This window comes from Hypanus sabinus, chromosome 2, assembly GCF_030144855.1.
Source record: "Hypanus sabinus isolate sHypSab1 chromosome 2, sHypSab1.hap1, whole genome shotgun sequence".
NCBI lineage: Eukaryota > Metazoa > Chordata > Chondrichthyes > Myliobatiformes > Dasyatidae > Hypanus > Hypanus sabinus.
In genome coordinates this window covers 173,717,614-173,738,253 of record NC_082707.1, presented here as the reverse complement: position 1 = coordinate 173,738,253, position 20,640 = coordinate 173,717,614, and the positions used below count along the sequence as shown (strand labels likewise).

General features: G+C 39.9%; 2 protein-coding genes across 3 annotated transcripts in view; one reads left to right on the top strand and one right to left on the bottom strand.

Moving 5' to 3' along the window:
- The first annotated feature begins 3,136 nt into the window (after positions 1-3,136).
- The window catches only part of c2h14orf28 (chromosome 2 C14orf28 homolog), a 28,325-nt gene continuing 10,821 nt past the window's right edge, over positions 3,137-20,640 (top strand). For both annotated transcript variants that reach the window (XM_059959638.1, XM_059959647.1), the window contains exons 1-4: positions 3,137-3,322; positions 10,614-11,138; positions 12,401-12,490; positions 18,485-18,619. In XM_059959638.1, the coding sequence (XP_059815621.1) occupies positions 3,225-3,322; positions 10,614-11,138; positions 12,401-12,490; positions 18,485-18,619 (848 nt within the window). In that variant the 5' untranslated portion in view covers positions 3,137-3,224. The remainder of the gene's footprint in view (positions 3,323-10,613; positions 11,139-12,400; positions 12,491-18,484; positions 18,620-20,640) is intronic.
- LOC132387233 (kelch-like protein 28) overlaps positions 11,194-20,640 on the bottom strand; it is a 41,121-nt gene continuing 31,674 nt past the window's right edge. The window contains exon 7 of the mRNA XM_059959627.1: positions 11,194-12,127. Within this exon, the coding sequence (XP_059815610.1) occupies positions 12,049-12,127 (79 nt within the window). The 3' untranslated portion in view covers positions 11,194-12,048. The remainder of the gene's footprint in view (positions 12,128-20,640) is intronic.

Sequence of the window (20,640 nt, the reverse complement as noted above, 5' to 3'; positions counted from 1 at the left end):
AATGCTCCTTACGCAGGAGCTCCCCCTCCACCAGGAGACTTCTCAGACAAGGATTTGTACACAAAGCAATGGAGACAAGTCCAAGCTCTGGCAAATCGGTTCTGGTCTCGCTGGAGACAGGAATATCTACCTTTGTTGCAACACAGACAAAAGTGGACCGAACCCTGCAGGAATCTTCAAGTTGGAGACTTAGTCCTGCTCAGGGACAAGCAAATCGCCCGCAACAGCTGGCCAATGGCCAGAATCACTGCTACATTCCCTAGCAGGGATGGACATGTCAGGAAGATCGAGTTGAAGACTACTGACCAAGGCGATGTGAAAATTTACCAAAGGCCAGTTACAGAAGTCATTCTACTTCTACCTAATGACTGATTAGAGACTAAGTTTTGTATTCTGTTCATTGTGACCTTACGAAGGTCAGGCGGGGAGTGTGTTGTCTTTATGGCAGTTATTTAGTTTATAATATTTTCGCTTAGTAATTCATTCGTTAGTATTTTCTAGTTAGAATTAGAAGTGTTTAAAGTATATTCATTGCCTGTAAATATATCGGCATGCGATGATGTCACATCCGGTTTCGCCGCATCTTGTGGGAAAATACCGGTTTGAGATCAACACGAGGGTGGGGGCTCACCACAAGGCAGACCCGAGCAGAAGTTGTTTTGCAAGCATTAGAAATCACAGTGAGAGCAACGCTGTAAGTTAATAGATAATCGATATGTTGAACTAAGATGTTAACGCCGATCCTGTTAAAAGTAACAACGGTCGATAATGTTTATGTTTTCGTTAGTTAAAGAGTTGCAGATAGTTTGCATTGAAGTGTATTTAAAGTAGTCAATGGCGTAGGTAAACTCTGCCTGTATACTGCACCTTAAAGTCACTTTTACAAGTATTTACAATGGAAATGTGATATCAAGAAGGGAACAAATACTGTATCAATCTTGTATTGTTTTATCAACAGTTTTCACCATATGTTAATGTGAAAAGTGAACAGTAAATGGTTAATCTTACTGCGACCTGGTTCTCATTGACTGTGGTTTATCTTGGCGTTTAATTCGGTGTTCACTTACACCCGAATGAGAACGTTACACTGCGTCTTCCTTGCATTCTTTTAACAGCCCCTCTCCCTCTGCCTCTGCTTGGTGCTGTCTACACACTTAGAGGTATTATATCGTATTCAGCTCTCTCTTTCAACTCATGGTGTTATAGGAGAAGCCCAAGCACTGATCTCTGGTTTAGGCAGTGTCATTCTGTGTGCCTGTGTGGTGAGGCACAACTCAAGCACTGTTGGCAGAACTCGGGTGTGATGAGGAGGCTTACAGGAGTGAGATAGATCAGCTGGTGGACTGACATCACTCAACGTCAGCAAGACCAAGGAATTGAACTTAAGAAAGAGAAGATCGGGAGATCATACACCAATCACCATTGAGACAGCAACAGTCGAAAGGGTGAGCAACTTCAACTTTCTGGATGGCAATATTTCCAAGGATCTATTCTGAGCCCAATACATTGATGCAATAATGAAGAAGACACAGATGGCTACACTTCATTAGGAGTTTGGGAAATTAGTTATTTCACTAAAGATTCTAGCAAATTTCTACAGATGCATTTTTTTAGGTCGAGGGTGTTGAATTTGTTACCACAGGCAGGTGTGGAGACCAGGTCATTGGGTATATTTAAGGCAGAGATTGGATACACCATCAAAAGTTATGGGGAGAAGGCTGCGGAGTGGAGCAGAGGAGGAGAAAAAAAGGATCAGCCATGATTGAATGACAGAGCACACTCAATGGGCCAAATAGCCCAATTCTGTTCCTGTCTTATGGTCTTATGATAAAATTTAAAATTGTACCATCATGCATAATTGTAAACCAGAATAACCATGTAAGAATTATAGAAATGTACACTAGTCTCATAAAAGGTATTTCCCCCTTTAACTATCCTTCATTCATGATGCGTACATTAAATACAATGGTATTGCCATTCAAAGGTCACCATTCTCTGCATTTGTTGTACCAGCAGTTCAATTCATGTCATTAAATAGTTCAAGAGACATTTAAATAATCATATCTACAGACAGGGAATGGAGGAATGGTAGACCATGTCCAGGCAAATAGTTTGGATCGGGATTTTGTGCTATGTTCTACATCGTTAAAATTTCCTCCTTAAATTGTTGGAGGGAAGGAATTTTGGGTTGAGACTCTACATCACAACTGCTGCTGCTCGATGTGCTGAGTTTGTCCAGTAGACGTTCCAGATTGCTGCCTCTACAGTCTTCATCTCTAAACTGCTGGAGGAAATCTGATGCAGGGTTTCAACCCAAAGCATCAATCAATCTTCCATGATGAGGCCAAACTCAGGGTGGAAGAGCAACACCTCATATACCGTCTGGGTAGTCTCCAGCCCCTTGGCATGAACACCGAATTCTCTCCAACTTCTGGTAATTCCCTCCCTCTCCCTTCCCCATCCCAGTTTCACTCTGCCTCTTCTTCCAGCTGCCTCTCTCATGATTCGGCCTTCTTCTACTACACAGTGCCTTCCCCTTACATTCCTCCTTCACCTTTCCTGCCTATCCCTTCCCCACCCCTTGATCTTTCCACCTGGTTTGGCACCTACCAGCCTTCTTCCCACCCTCCCCCACCTTCTTTATAGTGCCCCTGCTCCCTCCCTCCTCAGTCCTGACGAAAGGTCTCGGCCCGAAATGTTGACTGCTCCTTTCCACGGATGCTGCCCGACCTGCTGAGTTCCTCCAGCTTGTTGTCCGTGATCAATCTTTTCACTTCCACAGATACCGCTCAATTCCTCCTGCAAGTTCTTCCGTTCCTCTGCAGCCAACTTCTTGAACTCAAGTTCCCAATCAAGCCCCGCCTCTGCGCTCGCCCCGCCCGCCCTGGCCGTTTTTGGCCCCGCCTCTGCGCTCGCCCCGCCCGCCCTGGCAGTTTTTGGCCCCGCCTCTGCGCTCGCCCCGCCCGCCCTGGCCGTTTTTGGCCCCGCCTCTGCGCTCGCCCCGCCCGCCCTGGCAGTTTTTGGCCCCGCCTCTGCGCTCGCCCCGCCCGCCCTGGCAGTTTTTGGCCCCGCCTCTGCGCTCGCCCCGCACGCCCTGGCCCCGCCTTCCCGCGGGCGCGGTGTGCGTCGGGACGGAGAGTGACGTTGCACAATAACAACAGCAGGCCACGAGTGCAGGCGGGCAGGGACCCGCAGGTCTGTTCGCGGCCGGGGGCCGATGCGTTATGGATGCGAGCTCCGTGCCTGATGGCGTGATTGTCGAAACCGCAGGCGACGCGCATAACTTGAAACGGACTGGGGTAGGGCACCATCAGCATGAGAGGTGAGCACAGAGTCACAAGCCACACGCGAGTTTGTCTGAACTTTCCTGCAGTTCCCTTCATTGCAGGGGTGTGTCAGTTATTGGGCTTCGCATCCTATCCTCGGGGCACTTAAAGCCCATGACTTGTGGTTTTCCATATGTTCACTAACTGATTTAGTTCTGTTGTTATAGTCTGCAGAATAATTGAGAGTATTTGTACAGTTTGTTTTGAATTGGGCTATGTCATTAAGAAAATAGCATTTTTAAAAAGTTCAATGGTACATCCATAACTTTGATCTTTTAATGATGACATAGTAATAAAAGGAGCAATTCAAGATGGTTAGAAGGAACATTATAAGGTTGCAATTTTTTTACATTAGATTGATGAGTTGATTAAGTCTCCAGCAAGAGTGAAAAATCATTGATATCTCAATACAATAATTGCACACTGTGGCCACTTTATTAGGTACCCCTTCTACATCATGCTCTTCTGCTGGTTGTAGCCTGTCCACATCAAAGCTCACACACAAAATGCTGGAGGAACTCAGCTGGCCAGGCAGCATCTATGGAAAAGAGTAAACAGTTGACGTTTTGGGCTGAGACCTTCGTTAGGACTTCAATATAGTCGTTGTGATGGTCTTCTGCTCACCAATGTTGTAACGCGTGGTTGAGTTACTGTCGCCTTGAACCAGTAAACCAGTCTGGGTATTCTCCTCTGACCTCTCTCATTAACAATGCATTTTTGCCCATAGAACTGCCGCACACCAGGGTTTGTTTTTCTTTTTCACACCATTCTCTGTAGACACTGTTCTGAGTGGAAAATCCCTGGGAGATCAGTTTCTGAGAAACCACCTTATATAGCACGTACAATCATTTCATGGTTAAAGTCACTTAAGTTATATTTCTTCCCCATTCTGAACAACTGAACCTTTTGACTATGTCTGCTTGCTTTTATGCATTGAGTTGCTGCCACATGATTGGCTGATTAGATATTTGCATTAACAAGCAGGTGTACAGATAACCTGATAAAGTGGCCACTGAGTGTGCATCAGATATAGCAAAGGAAACCGGTTGAGACTTCAGTGGCATAACTATTGGAAGGACATATTCGTTACCATTTCCTCAATTTGGAATATCGATTTACAACCTAACTTTATTACTGCAATCTTTGGTATACCAAATGAGGATGGTAATCAGTTTTCTCCTTCAATCAGACGAATGATTGCTTTTGTAACATTAATGGCCAGAAGGTCTATATTACAAAATTGGAAAGAAGTAAACCCTCCTACCACGTCTCAGTGGCTTTTTCAAACTATTTCTTATCTGAGTTTGGAAAAAATTAGAAGCACTATTTTTGACTCGTCAATTAAATTTGAAGAAACTTGGGGACCGTTCATTCGACATTTTCATATGAATTAATTTGGCCTCTTCCAGACCTTCTCTCTGTTTATTCTTGTTCAGGTATGGAGTTCCGGAGTTTTTTGACACTATCATATACTTATAAACTTATTATTGCCCATGTTAGTTTTAGTTTAGTGTTTGTTTCATATATATATTTTCTTTCACACATCTTTAATTTTTTTTTTCTTTTTCTTTTGATGATTATTTTTTCATATATAATTATATAGACTCGATTGATGAATGTACTTTTTTTTTGTTGATGTTTAATAGGATATTATTATCCTATTATCAATGTAATCTTAAGTCTATTGTATTCATAAGCTACTCATTATTATGTTATGTTTTTTTATATTTATATGAAACTCAATAAAAAGATTGAAAAAGAGACTTCAGTGGAGATTTAGCCATGGTTATCTTTTAGTAGAAACACAATGTTGGATTCCCTTTTCTGTGCTGAAAAGAATGGAAGTCATCTCTCTGACACAGTGGTGTCAAGAAAACAACCTCTCCCTCAAATATCATAAAAACAAAGGAGCTGGTTGTGGATTACGGGAGGAATGGAGACAGGCTAACCCCTATTGACATCAATGGATCTGAGGTAGAGATGGTAAACAGCTTCAAGTTCCTCCGCATCCACATCACTGAGGACCTCACGTGGTCTGTACACACCAGCTGTGTGGTGAAAAAGGCACCACAGCGCCTATTTCACCTCAGACAGTTGAAGTTTGGTATGGGCCCCCAAATCCTAAGAGCTTTCTACAGGGGCACAATTGAGAACATCCTGACTGGCTGCATCACTGCCTGGAATGAAAACTGTACCTCCTTTAATCGCAGGACTCTGTAGAGAGTGATGCAGACAGCCCAGTACATCTGTAGTTGTGAACTTTCCATGACTCAGGACATTTACAAGGACAGGTGTGTAAAAAGGGCCCATTGGATCACTGGGGACCCAAGTTACCACAACCACAATCTATTCTTGCTGCTACCATCCGGGAAACAGTACTGCAGCATAAAAGCCAGGACCAACATGCTCCGGGACAGCTTCTTCCACTAGACCATCAGACTGATGAACTCACGCTGATTTGAGTGTATTCTATGTTACATTGACTGTTCTATTCATTATAAATTACTATGATTGCTCATTTAGATGGAGACGTAACATAAAGATTTTTACTCATGTATGTGAAGGATGTAAGAAATAAAGTCAATTCAGTTCTTTTGATATATCAAATACAATGGGAGTAGGGTACCCGTTTCTCTCCACCCCCCCCCCCCCCCCAAAACTTATCTTGTAGTTTATGGTTGGCCTGCCACAAGCCTCAACTCTTTTCTTGTACACCAATACCTTGTGAACTTGAATTTAAAACTATATTTCCCTTCTTAATTATCCTTAGTGAACCAGAGGCCATGATCCTCCACGAGAAACCACCTTCTCTGGAGAATTCCAGAGAATCATTACCAAATTTTACTCCAAACATTACCTGAAAACGTTGCCATCGTATTCCTGTAATGATAAATGCTTTAAGACTACCTGGTGATATATTACAATGTATTTGGCTTTTCAACATTCATTTAAGTTGATTTAATATTGATGAATGATGTTATTTGTTAAACATTTTAATGTTGTGTTTATAATGAAGAATAGTATTGATTTAAGTACTTCTGCCCCTGCTTTTGAGATGAAAGGTGGAATGGGACAGGGAAGAGAGCTTTGCAACATTTGAATGTTATTTCTTTGCAAAAAGCACGTATTGATGATTCAGGATAATTATTAATTTTGAATTATTCAGAAATGAATTAAACAGCTGCTTGAAAACCACAAAAGTGCACGGAGCGGTTAGGCCGTATTGCTTGCTTCTCCGTTTATGGTTCATCCTATGCTTTGTCCATTTTCTTGCCTGTTCTTTCTTATCCAAAGATCTTTATCCCAACTTTATTTCAGTGAATAACTAAGCATTCATGGCTATCTAAGAAAAAGAATTTCCCAAGGAATAAAGAACTTTAACCTTCAATACTATGGAAATTTGTTACCTCAGATAATCATGGACTACTTAGTCAATTTTCCTTTTTGTATCTGGTCTCAATGGACTTCCTCTTATTGCAGTACTTCGCCCGTTTTAGGTTCTCCTTTACCTCCGTGTCCAGCTGTCAGTAACCAGAATTGCTCTTAGTTTTCCTCAACTCCAGACCAATTGTCTTCAATCACTCCAGATAAGAAATATTTAAGAAAAGTGAAAATAGGAGACAGAAATTGAGTCATAACTTGAAATATGAATTTAGTATGTATTGGAAAAAATCACAAAGCTGATGGAGAAGTAATAAAGACCTTGGCAAGTTTATTTTCTGGACTAATAACTTGGATCTTAAAATAAGTAGATATAAGGTAGAAATTTTGTGTATGCGTGTTTGCTTATGCTGGTTTGAGTATTGAGGATAATAGTCCTTGTTTCTTTTAAAATGTATTGCTTTAGTGCCTGTTTTGAAAAATTGTGTAAAATAGATCTATTTTATATATGTTCCATTTTGAAGGGGTAGGTTATTGTGTAATTCAGTTGAGGATATTATCTAAGTCCACAAACATAGAAATTTTGTGAGCAGCAGAGGACGTCCAATCTATAAATTGCATTGAAGCCATTATACTGATTGCATAGGCCACAAATTTACTACTAAATACATCCTCTGCCTCCATCAACAAGCTTGCAGATGATACCACTGCAGTGGCCGTATCTCAAATTACAACGAGTTGGAATGGAGGAAGAAGATAGAGAGCTTAGTAACATGGTGTCATGCCAACAACCTTCCCCACGAGAGCTCATCATTGACTTCCGGAAGGGGGGTGTACTCATGCTCCTTTCTACACCAGTGGTACTGAGATTGAGAGCTTTAAATTCCTTGGAGTGAGCGTCACTAATAGCCTGTCCTGGTCCACTCATGGCCAAGAGAGCTCACTTCCTCAGGAAGCCAAAGAAATCCAGTACGTCCACTTTGACCCTCATCAGTTTTTAAGTAGAAATCTTTCTATCTGGATGCTTTGCTGCTTGGATTTGGCAATTGCTCTGCCCATGACTGAAAGAAATTGCAGAGTGATGTGCACACAGCTCAGAAACCAGTCTCCTTTCCAAGGACTCTGTCTACTCTTTCTGCTGCCTTGGTAGAGTAGCCGGCATGATCAAAGGCCGCTGCCACCATGGATATTTTCTCTCTACACGTCCCCACACCTCCTTCACCATCTAGGTACAATAGCCTGAAAGGACAGGCTCAAGGACAGCTTCTATCACTCTAAAACTACTAAATTGTACTCTGACCTGGTAATCTATCTCATTATTGTTTATCTCATTTTATAGTCTTGAAATTTGTCTCCTAACAGGTAGCCACAAAACCCAGGAGAACCCACTTAAAAAAGATCATCAAACACCCCACTGTGCAGAGAGAAAAAAAATCAAATCTTTCAAACAATAACTGCAAGTAAATAGCATTCTGAACTAAAGTCCACAAAGCAAGTCCCAGACCTGTAGATCAGTGCAGAGCTGAGTAAACATCACGGGCAGTGAGCTGAACCAGCCTTAGTCTCACCTCAGGCACCGACTCCTGATCTTTTCAGTCTGGCCTGGCGCATAAATCATCATCGAAACATCAGTTTCAGTTGCTTTGATATGCTGTTGGCACTAAGCCCGAACTTTCTGATTTAGCTTAAATCATTGTCCAGACACCTGAATATTTGGCCCATCAAGTTTGCTCTGCCATTTCAACATGGCTGATCTATTTTCCCTCTCAGGTCTGATCTCCTGCCTTCTCCACATATCCTTTCATGCCCTGACCAATCACGAATCTATCAACCTCAGCCTTAAGTGTACCCAATAACTCCCCCACCTGTGGCAGTGAATTCCACAGATTCAGCACCCTCTGGCTAAAGTAATTCCTCCTCATCTCCGTTCTAGAAGGATTCCCCTCAATTCTGAGGCAGTGTCCTCTGGTCCAACACTCCCTCATGATAGGAAACATCCTCTCCACATCCATTCTATTGAGGCCCTGCAATATTTGATAGGTCTCAATGAGGTCACTCCTCATTCTTCTGAATTCCAGTGAGTAGAGTCTCAACTTCACACACTCTGCTCTTTGACCTCTCAAACTTCCGGCATACTGCTTGTGTCTTCCAGTGAAGATAGATGAAAAATACTTACTTAGTTTGTCCGCCACTTCCTTGTCCCCCATTACTACTTCTTCAGAGTCATTTTCCAGCAGTCTGGTATCTACTCTTGCCTTTCTTTTAGACTTTATGTATCTGCAGAAACTTTTGCTATCCTCTTTAATATTATTGGGTAGCTTACCTTTGTAGTCCATCTTTTCCTTAATGACATTTTTAGTTATCTTCAGTTGGTTTTTAAAAGCTTCCCAATCCTCTAGCTTTCCACTAATTTTTATTCTATTATATGCAATGTTTTTGGCTTTTAGGTTGGGTTTAACTTCTCCTGTTAGTCATGATTGTGTCATCCCGCCCTTAGAATACTTCTTACTCTTTGGGATGTTTATATCCTGTGCCTTCTGAATTGCTTCCGGAAATTCCAGCCATTGAAGCTCTGTCATCAGCCCTGCCAGTGTTCTTTTCCTATCTATTTCAGTCAGCTGCTCTCTCATGCCTCTGTAATTCCCTTTACTCCACTGTAATACTGATACATCTGACTTTAGCTTCTCCTTCTCAAATTTAAGGGGGATTCTATCATATTATGATCACTGGCCCCTAAAGGTTCTTTTGCCTTTGGTTTTCTAATCAGTTCCAGTTCGTTGCACAACACGCATTCCAGAATAGCTGATCCTCTAATGGGCTCAACCACAAGCTTCTCCTAAAAAGACATCCCATAGGCATTTAAGAAATTCTTCCTCTTAGGATCCAGCACCAACCTGATTTTCCCAATCTATCTGCATAATGAAATCCCCCATGACTATTGTAACATTGCCCTTTTGGCAAGCATTTTCTCTCTCCCATTGTAATTTGTAGACCATATCCTTACTACTGTGTGGAGGTCTGTATACAACTCCCATCAGAATCTTTTTACCCTTGCATTTATTAGCTCTATCATAATGATTCAACACCAATGATTTACTAACCCTATGTAAACTCCTTCTAATGATTTTATTTCATTTTTTACCAACAGATCCACACCACCCCCTCAACAGACTACCTGCCTGTCTTTTCAATACAATGTGTATCCTTGGATGTTAAGCTCCCAGCTATAATCTCCTTTCAGCCATGATTCAATGGTGCCTACAACAACAACATACATACATGTTTGTAACTGTGCTACGTCCATCCACCTTTTTTCTGTATACTGTGCGCATTCAAATATAACACTTTCAGTCCTGTATTCACCCTTTTTGATTTTGTCCACCTATTACATTACAATAGATCCTGTTGGCAGATGTTGGGTTAATAGCCTGTTACTCTGTTCTCTGGAATTGATATTTCTTTCTTTGATTCATAATTAATTATAAGGAATTTCTGACTTTGCTGAAGGAAAGAATCATCATCTTCAGGATTAAATTAATCACAAAGTTATTAATCCTATTGATCTGAATGTTGTAGCACTGTTGGTATTTGAAAAAGATAGCGTGCTATGCCAGATAATTTGTTCCTTATGCATGTAATATTAATAGCTGACTTGTACAGTACATGTAAATTTAGTAATCCAATTATCTGATTATATAAATTATTTGTTTTACTGTTAGCTAGTAATCTAGCCAGTAATTTGATTAAAATAACACTACTGAAACCACCTGAAGAAATGTGTCGTGATTGATAAATTAGGAAAAAAATTCGGTTGTTTTATTTTTACAAAGTATAAAATTGCCTAACTCTTATCAGGAGTGGGTTGTAAAATTTATGAGCATCTCCACCTCTTACCTTTTATTTTAGGACTAAAACATTATTTGAAGAGATCCGAGCATCAGTTGCAAATAACTCCAATGGAGATAGATCTTTCTGGAGACCTGTTCTTCCATGGGGTGGAGTGTATACCATCAAAGCTGGAAAAAACGCAATGGCCTGCACTCCATTGTACGTGAAGATCAGCCTAAAAAATACTTGCACCATTGATGGATTTTTGATGTTACTATATGTGATTCTCAGTGAAAATGAGAATTTTCGTAGAGAGTTATCGACCTACTTGGGAAAGGAATTTGTTGAGCATTTTCTATATTTGATGGATTCATATAAATTTACAACTGTGAAGTTGTTATGGATTTGGGATAAGATGGAAAAATGCCAGTACAAAAGTGAAGTCCATGAGGCCTCTTTAGAAATTGACCTATTTGGGAATGAACATGACAACTTTACAAGGAATCTGGAGAACCTTATGTCTACCATACAGGAAACATTTTGTTCTAATGGAAGATGTCCAGCACGTGTGCAAGAAGATCAGCGCAAGACAATTGTAATCTAGTAGGTTAACTTTTATTTCCAATAAGAAAGCTTCATTTTAATTTCTTTGAATATTGCAACCAGCAAATTATAGTAGTTCTATGAAATGAGTTTGGATAACCTAAGCCCTGTTCTTACTGGTATGAATTTATCAGTTATAAATTGTCATATTGACCTAATTTGTTTCTTTTCAAACTGGACAGAATAGAATGAGCTTCATTCAGTCTCTGTGAACACAGGGATCTTGAAGTATTTCTTTTTTCAGTACAATTTTTAAAGTTCTTTAAATGCTGGATTGCGTGGTCCAGCAAAATTTCAGTCAAGGACATATATCGTGAATTAATCTTTAATAACAAACATTGCATTTTATCATTCGTTACACAGTCACTTACTGACATGAGTAATATGGAGGTAATGTCTCTAAATGCTAAGTCCAAGTTGATACTTATTTTTTCCATTTATTGAAGGAATGGTTTATTCATTCAAAACCTGTGCAAGTAAAAGAAAATGGCAGAAATTTTAAAAGTTAATAAAAAGGGCATAATGAAGAGGCATTTTCAGCTTTGCATTTTTTGAGTTCAGTATAAAAGTGTTCAGAAAATAGCAAAAATTGAAAGACCTATCAACAACAGATGAAATTTGCAGAAAACTGAATTAAGTTTAGATTGAACAGGCAACTGTTAATAGACTTCAGTTTTTTGCTGAGATACAAGATTGTTGTGCCTCCATTTTGACTAAATGACGTGTAAGAAAATGAGCACAGTTCATAAACTTTATCATATGATGCAATTACTAGAGAGTTATCTCTGGTTAAATTAAACTTGAAACAAAAGCATAAAGGCTGAGTAAGTTTACAGAAAGTTTGGTATAACTTGTTAGAGACACCAAATTAAAGCTTCACATCTGTGTATTACGTCCAGCATTTTCAGTTTCACCATCCATTATCCTGTGCATGGTAATTTAAACTTGGATAGATGAGTAATTTAAACTTGTGATATTTAAGATGTTTCCTGTTGATCAGAAATAAAAAGTGATCAATTATTGTGAGAATCAATTCTGAAACAAGAAATCATACAAGATCACAATGCAGCAGCTTGAAATAATATTGTAATTAACAAATTAATGTGTTACTATGAATATTTTGCTGAAATTAATCATTATTTGTTTGATAAATTTCTTATCTTGGTTTAACTGATGCTGACACAGTGCAACACAATGCAAGTGTTTTTGCTTATGATGTGATTCCCAATTTGGAGACTAAGATTTATTTTTATTTGCTGAAGTCCTTCACGAGATTCTCTCTTGGGTGATGTACTTCAAGCAGCAGTGGATGAATTATTCTGTCCCAGGACCGAGCTCTGTGAAGAACTTGGGTATGTTCACCAACTTCGTGTGCTTACAAATTGAATACAGGCCAATAATTGGTTTAACAATGACCATGGAGTGAGTTATTGTCCATTATAGGAAATGTGTATTATGATGAGAATCTGGCTAGAGCAGGGCCTCTCTAAAGTAAAGCAGTGAGCAGGCATCCTTGTTCAGTGGAAGCTGAATAATGAGTGAACAAATTCCCATTATCTTTCCTTATCTAAACATAGGTCAGAAATCATGAAAGACATACTTAATTTTGTCCTAGACTTTAAAAAAAAATCTTAGGTTGAGAGAATGGGCTAAAGATTTCCTACCAGCGTCATGACACTAGATACCTTACCATGATACCAGCTGGTGATTTCTATTTTAGAATATGTTTTAAGGAGTTTAAAAAAAAATCTGGAAGCCTAGTTGATATTTGAGAAAAATGCAGCATTTCCTAATACTAGGTTGTTGCTGCAGTTGCAATAAACATGGAATAGTTATTTAGAGCCTGATCTGGTACATGCTTCTATATTTACATTTATTTACATTTCAAAATTTACATTTCTTTCTTTAATCACTAGGTATTTGTGTGCAATTCCAAAATTCTCAATGTCACATATATGTTTATTGTGGTATATCCAATAAAACGAATGTGGCCTGCACACACAAAATACTGGAGGAACTCAGCAGGCCAGGCAGCATCTATTGAAAATAGTACAGATGACATTTCAGGCCGAGGAGATAGAAGGAATGGGGGAGGGGAGGAAGAAACAAAATGATAGATGAAACCAGGGAAGAGAGAGGAGTGAAGTAAAGAGCTGGGAAGTTGAAAGAGCTACAGGGCTGGAGAAGGGGATGGCATTTTTACAAATAACAGAATGGGAAAAGGTATAGTCCAAAAAGCTGTGAGAGTCAGTGGGTTTGTGATAAACATCAGTGGATAAGCTGTCTCCAGAGATAGAAAAAGAGATATCAAGAAAGTGGAGGGTGGTGTCAGAATTGGACCAGATAAATTTAAGGGCAAGGTGGGAACATAGAAAAACTACAGCACAATACAGGCCCTTCGACCCACAATGTTGTGCCAAATGTACTTCAGAAATTACCTCGGGTTACCCACAGCCCTCGATGTTTCTAAGCTCTATGTGCCTATCCAGGAGTCTCTTAAAAGACCTTATTGTATCCGCCTCCAGCATCGTCACCAGCAGCCCATTCCACGCACTCACCGCTCTCTGCGTGCCTTTGTACCTACTTTCAAGGCCTTAAAACTGTGCCTCTCATCATAGCCATTTTCAGTCCTGGGAGAAAGCCTGTGACTATCCACACAATTGATGCCTCTCATCATCTTGTACACCTCTATCAGGTCACCTCTCATCCTCCGTCACTCCAAGGAGAAAAGGCCAAGTTTACTCAACCTATTCTCATACGGCACACTCCGCAATCCAGGCAACATCCTTGTAAATCTCCTCTGCACCTTTTCTATAGTTTCCACATCCTTCCTGTAGTGAGGTGACCAGATCTGAGCACAGTACTTTGTGGGGTCTGACTAGAGTCCTATATAGCTGTAACATTACCTCTCTGCTCTGAAACTCAATCCCACAGTTGCTGAAGGACAATGCACCATATGCTTTCTTAACCACAGAATCAACCTGCACAGCAACTTTGAGTGTCCTATGGACACGGACCCAAAGATCCCTCTGATTCTTCACATTGCCAAGAGTCTTACCATTAATACTATATTCTGCCATCTTATTTGACCTACCAAAATGAACCACCTCACAATTATCCAAGTTGAACTCCACCTGCCACTTCTCAGCCCAGTTTTGCATCCAGTCGATATCCCGCTGTAAACTCTAACAGCCCTCCACACTATCCACAACATCCCCAACCTTTGTGTCATCAGCAAATTTACTAACCCATCCCTCCACTTCCTCATCAGGTCATTTATAAAAATCACAAAGAGAATAGATCCCTGATCCACTGGTCACCAATCTCCATGCAGAATATGACCCGTCTACACTCACTTCTATAAGCAAGCCAATTCTGAATCCACAAAACGAGGTCCCCTTGGATCCCTTGCCTCCTTACTTTCTCAATAAGCCTTGCATGGGGTTCCTTATCAAATGACTTGCTGAAATCCATATACACTACATCTACTGCTCTTCCTTCATCAACATATTTAGTCACATCCTCAAAAAATTTCAATCAGGCTTGTAAGGCACAACCTGCCTTTGACAGAACTATATTGACTATTCGTGATCATGTTATGCTTCTCCAAATGTTCATAAATCCAGACTCAGGATCTTTTCCATCAACATACCAACCACTAAAGTAAGACTCACTGGTCTATAATTTCCTGGGCTAACTCTACTCCCTTTCTTGAATAAAGGAACAATATCTGCAATCCTCCAATTCTCAGGAACCTCACCCGTCCCCATTGATGATGCAAAGATCATTGCCAGAGGCTGAGCAATCTCCTTCCTTGCCTCCCACTATATATTTCGTCTGGTCCCAGAGACTTATCCAACATGGTGCCTTCCAAAAGCTCCATCACATCCTCTTTCTTAATGTTTATATGCTAAAACTTTTCGATCTACTGTAAGTCATCCCAACAATCACCAAGATCCTTTTCTGAGTGAATACTGAAGCAAAGTACACAAGGGTTTCTGTACGCTACCATGTTTCCCATGTGTCATTGGAATGTACCTATGCAGAACACCACGCAAATATCCCCTGAACATTTGCCACATTTCTGCTGTACATTTCTCTGAGATTATCTGTTCCCAATTATGCTTCCAAGTTCCTTCCTGATAGCTTCATTTTCCCCTTACTCCAATTAAATGCTTTTCTAACTTGTCCGCTCCTATCCCTCTCTAATGCTATGGTAAAGGAGATAGGATTGTGATCACTTTCTCCAAGATGCTCTCCCACTGGGAGACCTGACACCTGACCAGGTTCATTTCCCAAAACCAGATCAAGTACAGCCTCTCCTCTTGTAGGCTTATCTACATAAGTGTGAAGAAACCTTCCTGAACACACCTAACAAATTCCACCCCATTTAAACCCCTTTCTCTAGGGAGATGCCAATCAATATTTGGGAAATTAAAATCTCCCACCATGACAATGCTGTTATTATTACACCTTTCCACAATCAGTTTCCCTATCTGCTCCTCGATGTCCCTGTTACTATCAGGTGATCTACAGAAAAATCCCAGTAGAGTTATTGACCCCTTCCTGTTTCTAACTTCCACCCACAGAGACTCAGTAGACAATCCCTCCATGAATTCCTCCTTTACTGCAGCCGTGACGCTATCTCTGATCAGCAGTGCTATGCCCCCACCTCTTTTGCCTCCCTCCCTGTTGTCCTTTCTGAAACATCTAAAGCCTGGTATTCTAAGTAACCATTCCTGCCCTTGGGAACCATCCAAGTCTCTGTATTGGCTACAACATCATAGATCCAAGTACTGATCCATGCTCTAAGCTCATCTACTTTCTTCATGATGTTTCTTGCATTAAATAGACACATCTCGAACCATCTGAGCGTATCCTTTCTCTATCACCTGCCCATCCTCCTTGCACTGTTTCCAAGCTTTCTCTATTTGTGAGCCAACTGCCCCTTCCTCCATCTCTTCAGTTCAGTTCCAACCCCCCAGCAATTCTAGTTTAAACTCTCCCCAATATCCTTAGCAAACCTCCCTGCCAGGATATTGGTCCCCCTGGGATTCAAGTACAACCCATCCTTTTTGTATAGGTCATGCCTTCCCCAAGAGGTCCCGTTGATCCAGAAATCTGAATCCCTGGCCCCTGCTCCAATCCCTCAGCCACACATTTATCCTCCACCTCCCTCTATTCATATACCTACTGTCATGTGGCACAGGCAGTAATCCCAAGATTACTACCTTTGCGGTCCTGCTTCTCAACTTCATTCCTAACTCCCTGTAGTCTTTTTTCAGGACCTCCTCCCTTTTTCTACCTATGTTATTGGTACCAATATGTATCACAACCTCTGGCTGTTCACCTTCCCACTTCAGAATATTGTGGATGCAACCAGAAACGTCTTGGACCCTGGCACCTGGAAGGCAAACTACCATCAGCGTTTCTTTCCTGCGTCCGCAGAATCACCTGTCTGACCCCCTAACTTTAGAGTACTGCTGCCTTCTTCCTTTCCCTACGCTTCTGAGCCACAGGGCCAGACTCTGTGCCAGAGGTCAGCCACTGTTGCTTCCCCCAGGTAAGGTAGGCTGTCTCCTCCCCAACACTGGAATACTTATTCCGATGGGGGACAGCCACTGGGGCTCCCGAGACCCCGGAGTGACTACTTGCCTATTGCTCCTCTCTTCCCCTGACCAGACAAAGGGAAAGTTGGAGGCAAAGTTGAAGTTGTCAAATTTAGCATGGGTGCAGGAAGCAGCGGCAGTGTGGTCGTCGATGTAACGTAGGAAAAGTCGGAGTGGCACCAGTGTATGATTGGAATATAAACTGTTCTAGGTAGCCAACAAAAAGGCAGGCATAGTTGGGACCCATGTGAGTACTCATGGCTACACTTTTTGTTTGAAGGAAGTGGGAGGAGCCAAAGGAGAAATTATTGAGTGAGGATGATCATCCCACCACCCCACCAGGGATAGGGTCCCTCATGTCCACACCTACCACCCCACCAGTTGCTGCATCCAGCACGTAATTCTCCGTAACTTCCAACTCCAATTGGATCCCACCATCACGCACGTCTTTCCCTCTCCCACGCCCCACTTTCTGCAGGTATCACAGATCTCCCTCCTGGCACTTATCCTTGTAAGTGGAACAAGTGCTGCACCTACTCTTACACCTCTTCTATCACTACCATTCAGGGCCACAGACAGTCCTTCCAGGTGAGGCGATACTTCACCTGTGAGTCTGTTGGGGTCATCTATTGTATCTCGTGCTCCCGGTGAGACCTAATGTAGATTGGGAGACTGCTTTGCCAAGCACCTACACTCCATACTCCAGAAGAAGTGGGATTTTCCAGTGGCCACCCATTTTAATTGTACTTCCCATTCCCATTACAGCATATCCATCCGTGGCCTCCTCCACTGTCACAACGAGGCCACACTCAAGTTGGAGGAGCAACAGTTTGTATTCCATCTGGGTAGCCTCCAACATGATGGCATAAACATCGATTTCTCAAGCTTCTAATAATGACCCCCCCCATCCCCTTTTGCTCTCTCACCTTAACTCCTTGCCTGCCATTACCTCCCTCTGGTGTTCCTCCCCCCCCCCTTTTCTTTCTTCCATGGCCTTCTGTCCTCTTCTATCAGACTCCCCCTTCTTCAGCCCTATATCTCTTTCACCAATCAACTTCCCAGCTCTTTACTTCATCTCTTCCCCTTTAGGTTTCACCTATCACCTTGTGTTTCTTCTTCCCCTTTCCATACCTTCTAACTCTTGACTCCTCATTCTTTTATTTTCTCTCCAGTCCTGCTGAACTCTTTTTCATAGATGGTGCTTGGCCTGCTGAGTTTCTCCAGCATTTTGTGTGTTGCTTGTATTTCCAGCATCTCTTGTTTGTGATTGAAAAACTAAAGTATTTTCTTCAAAAAAACTAATGAATTAAAGTTTTTCCCCATCCCTCAAGCAACAATCAAGTTTTAAGTGTAAAACAGGACTGAATATGTGCGTACAAAGGTAAAATACTGGCTTCCATTTTGCAATCTATCTGCTACACTTGTTAATAGCTTCACTTTGTGTGTTTTTTTTTTCCTTATTAGATTTAGCCTTAGCTGTGGAAAAATTTAAGCAAAAATGCTATGAGAGGTAATTTTGTCACATGCCCTGAGTTGAATTTTGTGTAGTTACTTGTCACCTTAAGGGAACTGAGATGATTTAATGGCCCCTTCATCTTGAAAAATGAACTTAACTGCAATTATGTAAATTGAGAATATGAAAGGATAATCTAAAAACTAAGTCTAAGTAATGGAGATGTTTTATTATCATATACCATTTGATATCTGAGTTCTAACATGACACCACACCTTTCCTAGATGTAATGGTCAACGGGAGTTCACACAGAGAATTTTTTGTCATAATGCTCCTCCATTTGTCATCCTAAATATGCAGCAATGGAAATCCGAGGAACTGGCATATGTGCCATATAGTTTGGCTGTGGCAGAACACAGGTAATTTCCTAATGACATACAATTGAGGTGATACAATTCTCCTTTTACATCATTACTGACAATTCTATTTAAGTATAGAATTTATGAAAATCAATAGTACCTGAAATTGACTGGTTCAATTATTAATGCAGGAGCAGTGCAACAATCATTCAGCAAGTTTGATGTCCCAAAATTGCACACTTTTTAAATATATATTTTTTAATTTAAGAGAATTAAATAGAATGAATAGAATAATAGAGTAATGAAAATTAATATTAGTCCTCCACCCTCCCCCTTAACATCCCTGTCTTAAAAAAAAAAGAAAAAGAAAGAAAGATTGCCTGGATATCAGAGGATCCCCACATGCTCCATGGAGTTCAAAATTACTTTAGTATATCTTTATTTTTTCCCCCAAATAACTAATAATTTTATCTTCAAAGGACCTATATATTTAATCCTATCTTTTGTAAATCAGGGTGCCAAATTTTCAAAAATATCATTCATTTTTTAAATTATAAGTAATTTTTTCAAGTGGAATGCAGCTATGTATTATTCCAACGGTCCATAGTTAAGTATGAATCCGATTTCCAAGTAACTGCAATAGCTTTTTTGGCTACTGCCAATGCAATTTTTATAAATTTTTTCTGATATTTATTCAATTTAAGTTTCAGTATTATCCCTTCAATATCCCCTAATAAAAATAATATTGGGCTATGTGGAAGTTGTATTCCGATAATTTGTTCCAGTAAAAGTTTTAGATTTATCCAAAAAGGTTGAATTTTAAAACAAGACCAAGTAGAGTGTAAAAAAGTACCGATTTCTTGATTACATCTGAAACATTGGTCAGACAAATTAGGCTTTCATCTATTTATTTTTTGTGGTGTAATATATAATTGATGTAAAAAAAAATGTAAAATATTTAGGTATAAGAGTCGATAATGATATAAATTTATATAAATTAAATTATTTGCCATTATTGAAAAAAATTCAAGAGGATCTTGATAAATGGATGATGTTACCAATAACATTAGTAGGTAAGAGTTAATGCTGTAAAAATGAATATATTTCCTAGATTACAATATTTATTCCAAACATTACCAATACAACTGCCCCAGAAGTTTTTTCAAGAGTTGAATAAATGTGTGAGGAAGTTTCTTTGGAAAGGTAAGATGTCAAGAATATCATTGGAAAAATTGACATGTAAATTTGACCTAAGGAGGGTTACAACTCCCAAATTTTAAGAATTATTATAAAGCAAATCAACTTAGATTTGTTGCATCTTTTTTTGATGAAGAAAAACTGGCATAGATTAGAATAGATAGGAGAAAATATACCAGAAGATTTTATATATAAATGGGAATCCAAATGGATACGGGAAAAGAAAATCTCTTATTTGATCAATTTATGGAATAAGATAAATGTGGATGATGAGATAAAGAAATCTTTATTAGCAAAGAGGACCCTAATTCAAAATAGACTTATTCCTTTTACAATGGATAACCAACTTTTATATAACTGGTTTCAAAAAGGGATCAGATATATAGGTGACTGTTTTGAAGGAGGTATATTGATGTCGTTTGATCAAGTAAGGAATAAATATAAAATATCAAATAACACTCTTTTCTGGTATTTTCAATTAAAGGCCTTAAGAGATGAACTGGGTCAAACAATGTTAATGCCAAAACCTAATGAAATAAACTTTAATTCAAAAAGGAAAAATTTTAAAATTTACATCTTGTATGTATAATTTGATTCAAAAACAGACAATTACACTAGGAATTCATAAGTCAAGACAAAAATGGGAAACTGATTTGAATATTAAAATTTGATGAAAAAAATTGTTCAAGACTATGTCTTGATAGTATGACAAATACAATAAATGTCCGACTTAGATTAGTACAAAATTGCATACTCTTGAAACAACTTAAGAAAATGTAAGCTCTTAACTTTGTTTTTTTTGGCTACAGACTGAATGTGTAACAGTCTGCATATAACTGTTCATAAATGATCATGTGGGAGGTGAGAATAAATTGTTTGGACCA